Below are 13,740 nucleotides of genomic sequence, written 5' to 3' on the forward strand. Positions count from 1 at the left end.
TGCAATAGTTGCTTGTTTGTGAGTTTCTCAATAATGATATGACGGAGTATACAGAACACTTTTCATTTTTAAATATGACGTTTGGACACAATTAAGAACCAGTACTGCAGCCGTTGTAAAACTCTAAGAAGATCTGGTGCTTTCTGGCATTTACTTACCTTTTGAAACACAACATGCTTTAACCTTTTGTCCTAGCTGTAAGCTTCAATAAAAGAAACCCATTTCAAAGAGTTTTCTTCACTTTATTTTCAATTTTTCTTTTCCAATAATTTCATTAGCCAAAAAATATTGTTACATATTGTTAATTAACAGTTAGCACACAGCTGTTAGGATTTTTTGTCTTCGTTAAAAATGGTTTTCCTAAATCCATAGACATAAAAAAACTACACGAATGTGGTGCTTCATAAATGTTATATCGAGTGTGCTGGCATGACTGTTGTTGTATTTTTCTTTTATTATTTTTATTTAATAATACTTTTAGTTTTATAAGATAAGAATAAGCCCATACGAAATTGGCGGCTTTGTTTCACTTTTGCAGGTGGAGTACTTGGTTAAAATGTTTCGGTTTTGTTGGTCTCATCCACAGAGCTATGCAAGTATGGGGTCAAAACTTTGTTTATTTAAAAGACGGAGGGCTTTTTTTTATTTGGATTTCTTTGAGGTTACAATCGACTTACAAACTAATCAATCAATAGATTTAACACTAAGAAATAGTTTAACAGTAGTTTAGTATTAGGTATTGTTACGAAAATGAGAAAATGTTCAGAAAACAGAGTATACAACAAAAAGGTGAAATGAAACGTTTAAAGATGTGTCATTTTTCTTAATGGAATATTTTCCTTTCCTTTTTTCATTTGCCAATCTTGGTTGAGTTACCATCTGAATTTCAAACTAAAAATTTTGTTGTTGTTGTTGTTTTAAATAACTGTCTTTTAATGGAATTTCTAGGAACGGAAGAAATAGGTTTACACTTAACTTAGGCTAGGCTAGCTATTAAGCTTAATTATCGTATCTATGTATATATCATATCTAACTGTTATCTCGCCTGCTTCACTATCGCCTTGAGGTTTGTTTAGAAACGCTTTTAAGCGCTACACTTCAAACGTTTGTGTCATCACTGTAAAGGTACTTAAGTTGCGTCACATTATCTTTGTCTTTAATAAAAATATTTGATAATTACATTCGTGTTTTGTTTTTGTTTTTCTTTTTAATTTTTAAGATATAAGCTAATTTTATGAGTTAGAATAGTAACTTCAAATCCTTTGACAGGTTTTATGGTGGTTTCTAGTGTTTTTCTTTGTATATTATTTTTTTCTCATAAAACTAGAAAGCTTTCTCTTGGCCTTAATTCGATCATAAATCACAAATGATTTCTACTTGTCACATACTTACTTATGGCTAAAACTAAATACTTAAAAATGTTTTTTGCTTTGGTTACTATAAAAAGCTTCAAAACATTTTGAAAGGTTTAATTAAAATGTATAACTAATTATAATAAAGCTGAGGGATATAAATTTAAATGAAATAATAAACCAAACAGATAAAAAGCTTTAACAATGACCATTGAAAATAGAAACATTTTTATATGAATTAAAAAAAAGCATCGATAAATGGAGTCACTTCTAATGCTTATAGCCATATATAGGCAAACATTATATTACAACATTCGTATTTAGAAAAGATTTGAGGTGGATCTATTCCTGTAGCAAGCACACTAACACAGCTGAACTTATTTCCAAGCCCATGAGCTTGTATGGGATTATTTTGTTGTGTACGTCGATCACTGATCTATTCCTAAAATGACTTAGGTCCATGTGCATATACGATCTGGTTTTCGAATTGACCAAAATAATAGTGCATCAAATAGAAAAGTACAAAACCTAATCGAGATATGGCAATTTGACCAATTATGCAGCGACATCTTCAGAAGAACTTTAGTACTATTTATAGCGAAAAAGAAGTCATGGTACGGCTTACTGTAACTTTGAGGAAATAAACTTGAACATTTTTCAAAAAACATTTTTAAAATGAGCTGGAATTCAAACAAAAGCTCAAATACATTGGGAGGGAGCATAAAGCTTTCTAAACTTTATAAAGCTTAATTTATTTAACGACCTTTCCTAAGATTAAAACCTGCATTTTTCCCTACTTGAGTTGGGATTAAAATAAAAGCTTTAATTAATTGGGATGGAGCATAAAGCTTTCTAAACTTTATAAAGCTTAGTTTCATTTAATGGCCTTTCCAAAGATTAAACCCTGCATTTTTCCCTACTTGGGTTGGGATTAAAATAAAAGCTTTAATTTATTGGGATGGAGCATAAAGCTTTCTAAACTTTATAAAGCTTAGTTTTATTTTACGACCTTTCCTAAGATTAAACCCTGCATTTTTCCCTGCTTGAGTTGGGATTAAAATAAAAGCTTAATTTAATTGGGATGGAGCATAAAGCTTTCTAAACTTTATAAAGCTTAGTTTTATTTAACGACCTTTCCTAAGATTAAACCCTGCCTTTTTCCAGTCTTGTGTTGGAATTAAAACAAAAGCTCAAATAAATTGGTATGGAGCATAAGGCTTTCTAAGCTTTATAAAGCTTAGTTTTATTTAACAATCTTTCCTAAGATTAAACCCCTTATTTTTCCCTACTTTTTTACCCATAACCTAGGAATAGGGGCTGATCCATTTAATCGTGCCATACGCCATTCTGTTTGGAAATTTTTACAGCAATTTATACAAATGGATTGAAACTTGGAATAGATCATGTATCTACAGTTTGATGCTGCTATGGTATACAGAATTATAGCTTAGTACATCTTTTCTGCAGGTTTTGATCACAAAAAACTACTAGGGGACGACAAATCGAATCAAAACATAGATGCCCCAATATCGATGGAGTTGACATCATCATTTTTAGGATAGTTTTTAAAATAACCCATTGATTTATTTCTTTCAGATATTGGAAAAGCGATAGGTATTGTGTGCTGCCATCATATAAATACACTCAAAGAAATTTGTTATTCCAAATAGCAAAAAAGTTTGCTCAAATAATGGATTTCGTCTACTGAAACTGGTAAAGCAGACATAACTGCTGTTTTAGAAAACACAAGTCTGCGGTTTCTGCCAACAATTCTGTCTGCTGTTTAAATTGCTGTAAATCTTAGAGCTGACAAAATATCGATGGCACTTTCGATATTTAGTTTTTTTTTGACTGAATATCGATTGATATTTTTCCGATGGATACTATCGCAAATATTCGATTTTTTTGCAAAATTAAACAAACACCAGTAAGAAAGGGCAAAAGTCGGGCGATGCCAACTGTATAATACCCTACACTTTTTCTATAAGTACAATGTGGGAGCTACATACAATTCTGAACCAATTTTGATGAACCTCGGCGGATGTTTTCCAATGGGTTATTAAACAATCAGTATCAAATTTCGAGTAGATATGTTCAAACTGTAATAACTGCTGTTAACAATGACAATATTACTGCAAATTACCAAAAATCTGACTAATTCTGAACCAATTTCGAGCAAATTTGTTAAGATAATGTGGTAGTCGTCAAGTTTTGGCAAGATTGGCCAAACAATGCGCTTGCAGTGGCTCTTGGAGTAAAAATTGGGCTTTATACATATATGACAGCTATATCCTAATCTGGGCCGATTTCTATGAAATTCACCAGAAATGTCCAGAGTCATAAGAAAATCCCTCCTGCCAAATTTTGATAGAATCATTTGAAAAACTAGCACTTTATTGCAATATTTCTCAAAATCGGACTAACATATATATGGGAGCTATACCAAAATCTGAACCGATTTCGAGCAAATTTCTCAGATACTGTGGCAGTCGTCGAGGAAAGCGTTTTGCAAAAGTTAAGCAAGATGGGTCAATAAATTCGCTTCCGGTGACTCTAGAAGTTAAAATCGTGCGATATGAGAGAGCTATATCTAAATCTGAACAGATTTCCATATACCTCACCAGTAATATCGAGAGTACAAAGAAAATCTTTTCTGCCAAATTTCGAGAGAATCGGTTAACAAAAGACCATTTTATTGCAATATTAGTGCAAATCGGACGAACATATATATGAAAGCTATATCTTAATCTGAACCGATTTCTAGAAATCTTTATAGATATTATGGAAGTCGTCAAGGAAAGCGTTGTACGAAGTTTTGGGAAAATTGGTCAAAAATTGGTTCTCGGAGTGAAAATCGGGCGATATATATATTCTGATCCAAGCAAGTGCAAATAAACAACAGAGTATATCAATGCCGCTCTACAAAACTTGATGTCAAATTGAAAATCACATCCAAATTGAAAATCACATCCACTGAACGAGTACTTTCGAGCATTTCTCACTCTATTGTATTTGTGCGTGTGTTTTTACCTAACTCTGCTTTTATGTGGCATGCGATACAGACAATTTCTGTGGCCAAAGTGGCTATTGAGTGCCAAATTTTCGGTCTCATGTGATTCTCTGATGTATATCAACCTTTAACCTTTAGTTTAATTGACTCTTGAAACATTGTATTTGTAATGTGGCAAGGCGCAACGGGATTGATTGAACACAGATTCCATACTCATCGGCACAAAAAATCTTTTTACAATCTTTTAAAATACTGTGCACTTAATGTTGTCAGAATGTGAACGACTGTGGACGTTTTGTTCAATATAACTGTTGTTGGCTTATAAATATTTGTGGGTGATCTAATAACATCTGTGTGATGATTCACCTTTATGAACCAATATGGTTACTTTGTCTAGGTCGTGCTTAATTTTTCTATGAGTCCACCCGTTACGTATGTCAAGGGTCTTATAATAACTTGTAGTGCCATATTTCGGTGAAATGCATATTTTATGGGTGTAAGACCTTAAATCACAAGATTGGTATATATGGGGGCTATGTCAAGATTTACTTAATCTGACCAAAAAAAAAAAAGAATCTATGCAAAGCTTCAGCACAATTTCCCTGTAAAAAAAGCTACATTGCTGAAAAGTTTTTAAAATAACTTTTAAGTTTTATGTGGACATCGTACTTACATTTACACCACTAAATGTTAACCCATCTTTTTTTATTTTTTTTTTGAAAAATATCTAAAGATTGCACTTAAAATTTTATTAGTTAATGGACTTAGGACTCAAAAAAAATGTTCATATTTCCAATGGTCTTTGCTAAACGCGGCTTATAAACTTAAAGAGCTTTCTATTATAATAAGTGTTAAAGCAAAAGTTACTCAATTTTCTTAATAAATTAAATTTGTATACAAAAAAAAAAATTGTGCTACTTTGGCTATCTATGCTTAGGCCAGCTAATAAAAAAGCTTGGAAGGTATTCGTTTAAATTTTTATATAGGCATACTCATTTGTTTGTGAATAAAAAACTCAATACCAAAAAACTCTTAAAGAAATTGTCTTTTTCTTTACCTTTAAACATCACCTAGCCTTTTAAAGCATAGTCCTAAATTTCTCAAAGCTTTTAAAGCTTTTTTTTTAATCTCAACTTTTCTAAAGTTATAACCAAAGCTTTTCTTCTGTCACACAATAAACAAACTACAACTAATGCATTGTTCTTTTATCCGTTTTGTTTGGCTAATTTCCAATAAAAGCTTGTAATTTCTTTTCTTATAAGGTAGCTAGATAGTCTACCAAAAACATTTAACAAATTGTAATACTCTCTTCTATGTAATGAGAGAGAGAGAGAGAGCTTAAAGTAATTCATTGCGTGTGAAAAAGCTTTCCCATACCATTAATTTCTTAATGTCCGGCACATCAATCTCCTTCAACTCATCGGTTATATTAAGGCACTTCAGTTGACGTTTCTCCAATGAGGCTGCCGACACCGGCTGCCACAGGTCTGCATGTTCGGGATCATAGTTTGGATTGCCATGGGCAGCGAAATGTGTCCACATGCCCACCAAACGTTCGATGCATTTGTACTCTTTGGTATGCTTTTTGAGTTTACGCGCGACGGAATTGTAGAACAAATATGAGAGATCATCACCGTGACAGGTGCCGCGTACCTTTTTGCCACAGCTAATAATGCGCAAATGATTGAAGTGTTTCGAATCGAAATCGAAGCGATACAAATAGGTGGGGGCTTTGGCGTACTCGGAGCGCGACAAAATTGTGCGATAGATGGGAAACCAGAAGTACTCATGGGAGACCATCTACAAAAAAGGAAGAGAATAAGCAAAAAAATTTTGTAATAGGATGCCGTCAGCCTAATTTGTTTAAATCAGGTAGCTATTACTTACCAATAAATATTCGTTTAATGTCTCAATACTTGGCATATTATCACCATAATAGGTGGTGCGCAATTGGTAGCCATACTCCTTACAAAGTTCACTCTCACGATCCATATTCAATTCCAAGGGCACAACGTACCGACAGTCATTCAATTCATTTAGTAATTTTGGTTTATTTTTGGTATCTGAAAAACAAGGCGTAAACAAATAGAAATAGGTAAGTAAATCTTTTGAAAAAGAACAAGTTGTATCTGACAAGTAAAAACGTGCTAAGATAGGCCTTGGAGAATCTTGGGAACCCATACCATATATTATTCTAAAAATTTACACAAAATAAATTTAGTTGCCCCACATATCAAATTTCTGACACATCATCTCACGCATTCCGTGATCGCCAAGATCTCCACCTTTAGGAGCGTATAATGGTCAGACAACGATAACAGATCTCAGGCCCCGGGTTCTTAATGTACACCACCAGGCCACATTAAGAACCCCTGTCCTCTAGCTTTGATCCATCAGTGTAGCATAAACCTCCAGATGACAATACCAGATTTCTGTCAATACAAGACTGTGCGCCTGGCAGAATTCCTTCGAGGTTTCCTATAGTCGCCTAAATTATACCGCGATGATGTGAGCTGCCAATATCCTCTCTCCATTTTCCCATCGGCTTAAGTCTCATAGCTGCAGTGGCTGCCTCACTCCTAATCTACATGTTCTCTGAATATGATGTATTATACTTACGTTGCACTTTTTCTCCTTCCCACGAAACTACTGAGGCGTAAATAAGTATTGGTCTAATCACGTTTCTGTAGAACCAGACTCGTCTACATCTCTGAGCCCTGCCGGTACGCTCCAACCTCTACTTTGGACACACACAATCATAACTAAATCGCATCAGAAAGTGATTCTGAGTCACTCGGTATACTTATTAAGGGGGTCAATCTCTTTTTCTTCTACGTGTTACAAACAAATGGACTAAGTTATAATACCCTGTAGCACAGTAGTGGTGTAGAATATAAGAAGTCTCTAGAAAAGACGTGCTACGTTTAACGGTGCTGAATTTTGAAGAAATTAAATCAAGTAAAGATTGACTCTTCTTAAAGCCTAAGGAGTCAAGTTGGCAAACGATTTTTATAGAGACCTAAATTTGTTCATAAAATTATTTGGGCAACATTTTACAAGGTGTTAAGGCACCATGAGTATACTCCATGTACTAAATTTAAGTCGGCTATAAATTGTGGCTTAATTTTGCCATGGTTGTACCTTCGCGCTGCTAAAAAATAACCCCATTTCCCCTTTTCCATCTCCCCATCCCCTACTTACCAGTATACAACAGCAAACCCTCATTGGATACTCCTCCAATAATCATGGGTATATTATTGCTCCAGGCATTACGCATCATCTCAATTGGCTTGGTGGGCACCACACAATGATCGGTGACATAGGGTTCCACCACAGGGCCAAAGGAAAAGCCAATGCGCTCTTTCTTCTCATCATCTGTGCACAAGTCCTCATTGGCCTTTATTATATCCGATCCTTTGGCATTCTTTAGAAACTCAAACACATCCTTCTCGTTATCTTCGCCCGTATAGCCAGCAGTCACAGCCAAACGATAAGGCCAATTACGTTGGGGTGTCTGCGCCCAAGGGGACAAAACAGTGCCAGACATGCATATGGCCCTGTGGAATAAGCCTCGAGTTTGTTCGGTTAACATCATGTAATGTACGGAGGCGCCACCAGCACTGTCACCAAAGAGGGTGATGTTATTGGGATCACCACCAAATCTTAAACAATTCTCTTTGATCCAACGCAGAGCCATCACTTGATCCTTGAGGCCGGCATTGCCGGGAACATCAAAGGCAGGATCTTGCATGCATAAAAAGCCAAAAGGACCAACGCGATAGGTTATGGAAATCACTACCACATCTTCACGTAGCAAATAGTCGGGGCTATAGAGATCGCGTGAGGCTTCGCCAAATTGGAAACCACCACCGTAGATCCAAACCATGACAGGCAAGGGTCGCATGGGTTCCAACTGAAAATTGAAACAAAAAAGAGAAAGAATAGAAAAACATTTGTTTAAATTAAACTGTACTAACATGTTCCATATATAGAAAACGCTATATATAATCCTCCCTGTTTTGGTCATTTTTATACCCTCCATATAAATTCGTCATTCTGTTTGTAACTACTCGAAATATTCGTCTGAGACGCCATTTTATGTCGATCTAGCCATGTCCGTCCGTCTGTCTGTCGTCGAACACGCTAACTTCCGAAGGAGTAAAGCTAGCCGCTTGAAACTTTGCACAAATACTTCCTATTAGTGTAGGTCGATTGGGATTGTAAATGGGCCATATCGGTCCATGTTTTGATATAGCTGCCATATAAATCGATCTTGGGTCTTGACTTCTTGAACCTCTAGAGGGCGCAATTCTTATCCGATCGGAATGAAATTTTGCACGACGTGTTTTGTTATGATATCCAACAACTGTACCAAGTATGGTTTAAATCGGTCCATAACCTTACATAGCTGCCATATATATCGATCTTGGGTCTTGACTTCTTGAGCCGCTAGAGAGCGCAATTCTTATCCGATTGGATTGAAATTTTGCACGACGTGTTTTGTTATGATATCCAACAACTGTGCCAAGTATGGTTTAAATCGGTTCATAACCTTACATAGCTGCCATACCGATCTTGGGTCTTGACTTCTTGAGCCGCTAGAGGGCGCAATTCTTATCCGATTGGATTGAAATTTTGCACGACGTGTTTTCTTATGATATCCAACAACTGTGCCAAGTATGGTTCAAATCGGTCGATAACCTTATATAGCTGTCATATAAACCGATCTGGGGTCTTGACTTCTTGAGCCTCTAGAGTGCGCAATTCTTATCCGATTGGAATGAAATTTTGCATGACTTGTTTTGCTATGATAGCCAACAACTGTGCCAAGTATAGTTCAAATCGGTTCGTAACCTTACATAGCTGCCATATAGACCGATCTTGGGTCTTGACTTCTTGAGACGCTAAAGGGCGCAATTCTTGTCCGATTTGAATTAAAATTTGAACGAAGTATTTTGTTATGATATTCAACAACTGTGGCAAGTATGCTTCAAATCGGTACTTAACCTGATATAGCTGTCATATAAACTGATCTGGGGGACTTGACTTCTTGAGCTTCTATAGGGCGCAATTCCTATCTGAAATTTCGCATGACATATTTTATTATGACTCTCAACAACTGTGTCAAATAAGGTTCAAATCGGTTCATAACCAGATATAGCTGCCATATAAACCGATCTGGTATCTTGTTTTGTCTAAGAAGAGATGCCGGTATAAGAATTCGACAACTGCGATCCATGGTGGAGGGTATATAAGATTCGGCCCGGCCGAATATAAGACGCTTTTACTTGTTAATACTTACATTCTTTGTATACACATTTAAGTACAGACAATCTTCCGAACCATCCGTCATTTGGAACACAAAATGTTTCTGCAACGGCTTGGGTCCCGTCGATGTGCAACTTCTGACTTCCGTCCATGGTTCTGGTGGCTGGGGAGCCTTGTAACGCAGCTCACCAATTGGAGGTTTGGCAAAGGGAATTTTTTCAAATGAGAAATAGGCATCGCCATATATGGACTTGCGTTTGACTCCCTTTACAGGGCCATAAATTGTGGAGACAATGGTCTTTTCTTTGCTGCGATAACGTCGTTGTTGAACTTTAAAGTCAACCATTCTGAAAAAAAATATAAAAAGAGATTTTTTGGGTTAATTTTCGTATGGAAAAATTGATTGTCATGAAAGATTTTTGCCATATTTTTGACCTACAAACTAACCCTGCCGCCCAACAACAGCAAATCTTTGAAAATTATCCCATTTATTTATCACATGTTTGTGATTCCTTGCTGCTACTTTGTCCCCCCTCACACACACACACACGCACACACACATCACTCACATCTTAATTGAGTTCAAGAATTCTTCAATGGACATACGTAACACTCACATGTCCTATTCAAGCAGCGCTATGCTGCGGTGGGGGTTGGCGATAGGTGGGGTTGGCGATTATTTGAGCTCAAGTGAATCCCATATAGAATTTGATACATTCCAATTAGAGCAAAACCTTAAACCGAGCACAGACGTCACTACCGCAAAGCTCTTCAACATGTGCATGAGAGCATTCCATTCCAATGCACGGTCCGTTTCGAGTACAAAAATGTGCCAACTAATCAAAATCGAAAATCCTGCCACTGTTGTGCTGTTCATGAATTTTGAAAAATGCCAAAATGAATTTTTGAGTGCGGCAAATAAGCTGCAAAAGTACAGGCATGGAGACAAAGCCAGCCATCCAGCCAGCCAGCCTGCTCGACTGCCGGCCTGACTCACTGCCCACTACACAGGCTGTCGCGAGTACTTTGGAAAAATGATTTCAATTATTACAAGTAATAAATTTCAACAACAATAACAAAAATAGCATTCAACAGTCGGCAGTTTATGATTTCACCATAAACGAGGGAGGGTGAAAGAATTTGGGAAAACCTTAGATACACCTGTTAATTTGAAATAATTTTTGGTTTTGTTTGAAAATTTCTTTTCATTTGAAATGGTAACCAGTAAAGTGGTAACCAATTAGTCATCAATGATCTTCAACTGGCCTCTTTAGACCCACCTCGTTGTATAACTGAATGTGAATGTGGGCAGCAAAAGAATTGTTTGCTTAGCTTTATAACCAAAATGACAGAACAATCGAAATAACCGACATAAAAATGACATCAATCCAAGTTGAAAACATGAGATACGGCATCTAAATCGCACCGCTGTGAATTTATGACCAAAGCAGCAGCGACAACCGAATGAATTGAAATCTTTATCGCCTTTTCGCTATTTCATTATTTTTTTTTCGCCATTCTTTGCCAATGGTGGTATATTTTTATGGAAATTGATTATTTCATTTAAATAAAATTAAATAAATAAATATCCAGTAGTATGTGGGTATGTTCAAATGCGATTTCATCAGTTTGTCAGTCAGTTCTCCATATGCATACGAAACGTGTGCCCATGATGTCTATCTCGAAAGTGGGCTTGCTGGGCGTAGGTGTATTGTGTTTACTATGAGTTTTGAAAGAAATGAGATGTAAGGATTAAAAGTTAGGCCGATTAATATTTATGGTCATATTTAAATAAAATGTCGTATTGTCATTCATTTTAAGCAAGCTCACAAAGGGAAATTGTTTGGCCAAACAAAAAACTACCTATGCAGGTATACACATAACCTGCAAAGGATTTGTTTTAATAGATATTGTTGCCTAAGCTTTTCGTTCCTTTGAAAAATTAATCCGGAAGCAGGAAACAATTGCTTGCTATGTTGAGCAGCATTTATTTCTAAGGAAAAGGGCTTATTTCTTAAAAGCCTTAATAAATGTTTTGCTTTGTCATGGATTAAGAAATTGTAATTATAATTTGTAGAAAAACAATAAAAACCAGTAAGGAAGGGCGAAAGTCGGGCAGTGCCGACTGTATAATACCCTACACCTACTCTATAAGTACAATGTGGGACCTATATCCAAGTCTCAACCAATTTTGATGGACCTCGGCGAGCAAATATGTTCAAACTGTATAAAAACTACGGTTGACAAATGACAATATTATGGGAAATTACCCAAAACCTGACGAACATATATATGGGAGCTATATCTAATTCTGAACCGATTTCGAGCAAACTTCTCATATAATGTGCTAGTCGTTCAGGAAAGCGTTGTGCAAAATGTTGGCAAGATTGGTCAAACTATGCGCTTGCAGTGGCTCTAGGGGTGAAAATCTGGCGATATACATATATGACAGCTATATCTAAATCTGAACCGATTTCTTTGAAATTCACCAGTAATATTGAGAGTCATAAGAAAATCCTTCCTGCCAAATTTCAACACAATCGGTTAACAAATGATCACTTTTTTGCAATATTTCTCAAAATCGGACTGACATATATATGACAGCTATACCTAAATCTGCACCGATTTCGAACAAGATCTGAACCGATTTTTTCCAATTTCAATAGGCTTCGTCTCTAGGCCGAAAAACATGCCTGTACCAAATTTGAAGACGATCGGATGAAAACTGCGACCTGTACTTTGTACACAAGTTAACATGGACAGACGGACAGACATACAGACAGACAGACATAGCTAAATCGAATCAGAAAGTGATTCTTAGTTGATCGGTATACTTATTAATGGGTCTATCTCTCTTCCTTTTGGGTGTTACAAACTAATTCACTAAGTTATAATACCCTGTGCCACAGTAGTGGTGTAGGATATAAAAAATAAGTCGCATGAAGCCGAATGTATAATAACCTCCCTTCAAGCATACTTAAATCTTTATTTTATACCCACCACCACACGATGGGGGTATACTAATCTAGCCATTCCGTGTATAACACCTGGAAATATTCGCCTTAAGACCCATAAAGTATATATATTTTTGATCGTCTTGATGTTGATCAAGCCATGTCCGTCCGTCTGTCGAAATGACCATAGCGATAGAGCTGGCAAACTATCGATAATCTCAACATTTGATATTTTCGACAGTTTTAATATAAAATATCGATAGTATCGATACTATTAATTTCCCATCACCTGTATTTCAAACGAAAATCAGGAACAAAAATCAGGAGATCGACTTATATAGAAGCAATATCAATGCACAGACTAAATAAAGTGAAAGTAAATAAAGTCAGTTGAAAGTCATGAGAGAAATCTTTGTAAAAAATGTTAGTCTAACCGGAGGAAAATTGCGCCCTCTATAGGCCAAATGTATCTTAAAGGATACATTCAGTGTCGGATTGCTTATTATACCCTCCACAAATTTCGTCATTCTGTTTGTAACACCTCGAAATATGCGTCCGAGACCCCATAAAGTATATATATATTCTTGATCGTCATGTCATTTTAAATCAATCTAGCCATGTCGGTCCGTCTGTCTGTCTGTCGAAAGCACGCCAACTTTCGAAGGAGTAAAGCTAGGCGTTTGAAATTTTGCACAAATATTTTTATTAGTGTAGTTCAGTTGGGATTGTAAGTGGGTCAAATCAGTCCATGTTTTGATATAGTCCATGTTTTGATATTGATTTGATCTTGACTTCTTGAGCCTCTAGAGGGCGCAATTCTCATCCGATTTGGCGGAAATTTTGTACAACGTCTTCTCTCATAACCTTCTTTCATTTTCATATTTCAGTTTCAGTATTTCAGTTTATTCGGATCAGATCAGAATTACGCCTTGTAGGGGCTCAAGAAGTAAAATCTGGGGATAGGTTTATATGGGAGCTGTATCAATCTATTGATCGATTCAGATCATATAAGACACGTATATGATCTGAATCGATCAATAGAAGATCAAGGCGCTTGGGAGCATCTATTTTACGTTCGGATAGAGGAATAAAATTTCTGTAATGTCCAATTGGAGTAAAGTAAGGAACCTAAGTGAAGGGTATATGTATACTTTAA

At 36.2% G+C, this 13,740-nt stretch overlaps 1 protein-coding gene across 1 annotated transcript in view; it reads right to left on the minus strand.

The window, feature by feature from the left end:
• Positions 1–221: 221 nt before the first annotated feature.
• The window catches only part of LOC106094515 (esterase B1), a 45,974-nt gene continuing 32,455 nt past the window's right edge, over positions 222–13,740 (minus strand). The window contains exons 2-5 of the mRNA XM_013261770.2: positions 9,665–9,977; positions 7,564–8,275; positions 6,250–6,425; positions 222–6,162 (exon numbers count right to left, since the gene is read on the minus strand). Coding sequence (XP_013117224.1) covers positions 5,701–6,162; positions 6,250–6,425; positions 7,564–8,275; positions 9,665–9,977 — 1,663 coding nt within the window. The 3' untranslated portion in view covers positions 222–5,700. The remainder of the gene's footprint in view (positions 6,163–6,249; positions 6,426–7,563; positions 8,276–9,664; positions 9,978–13,740) is intronic.

The sequence above is a fragment of the Stomoxys calcitrans genome, chromosome 2 (genome assembly GCF_963082655.1).
Source record: "Stomoxys calcitrans chromosome 2, idStoCalc2.1, whole genome shotgun sequence".
Classification (NCBI taxonomy): domain Eukaryota; kingdom Metazoa; phylum Arthropoda; class Insecta; order Diptera; family Muscidae; genus Stomoxys; species Stomoxys calcitrans.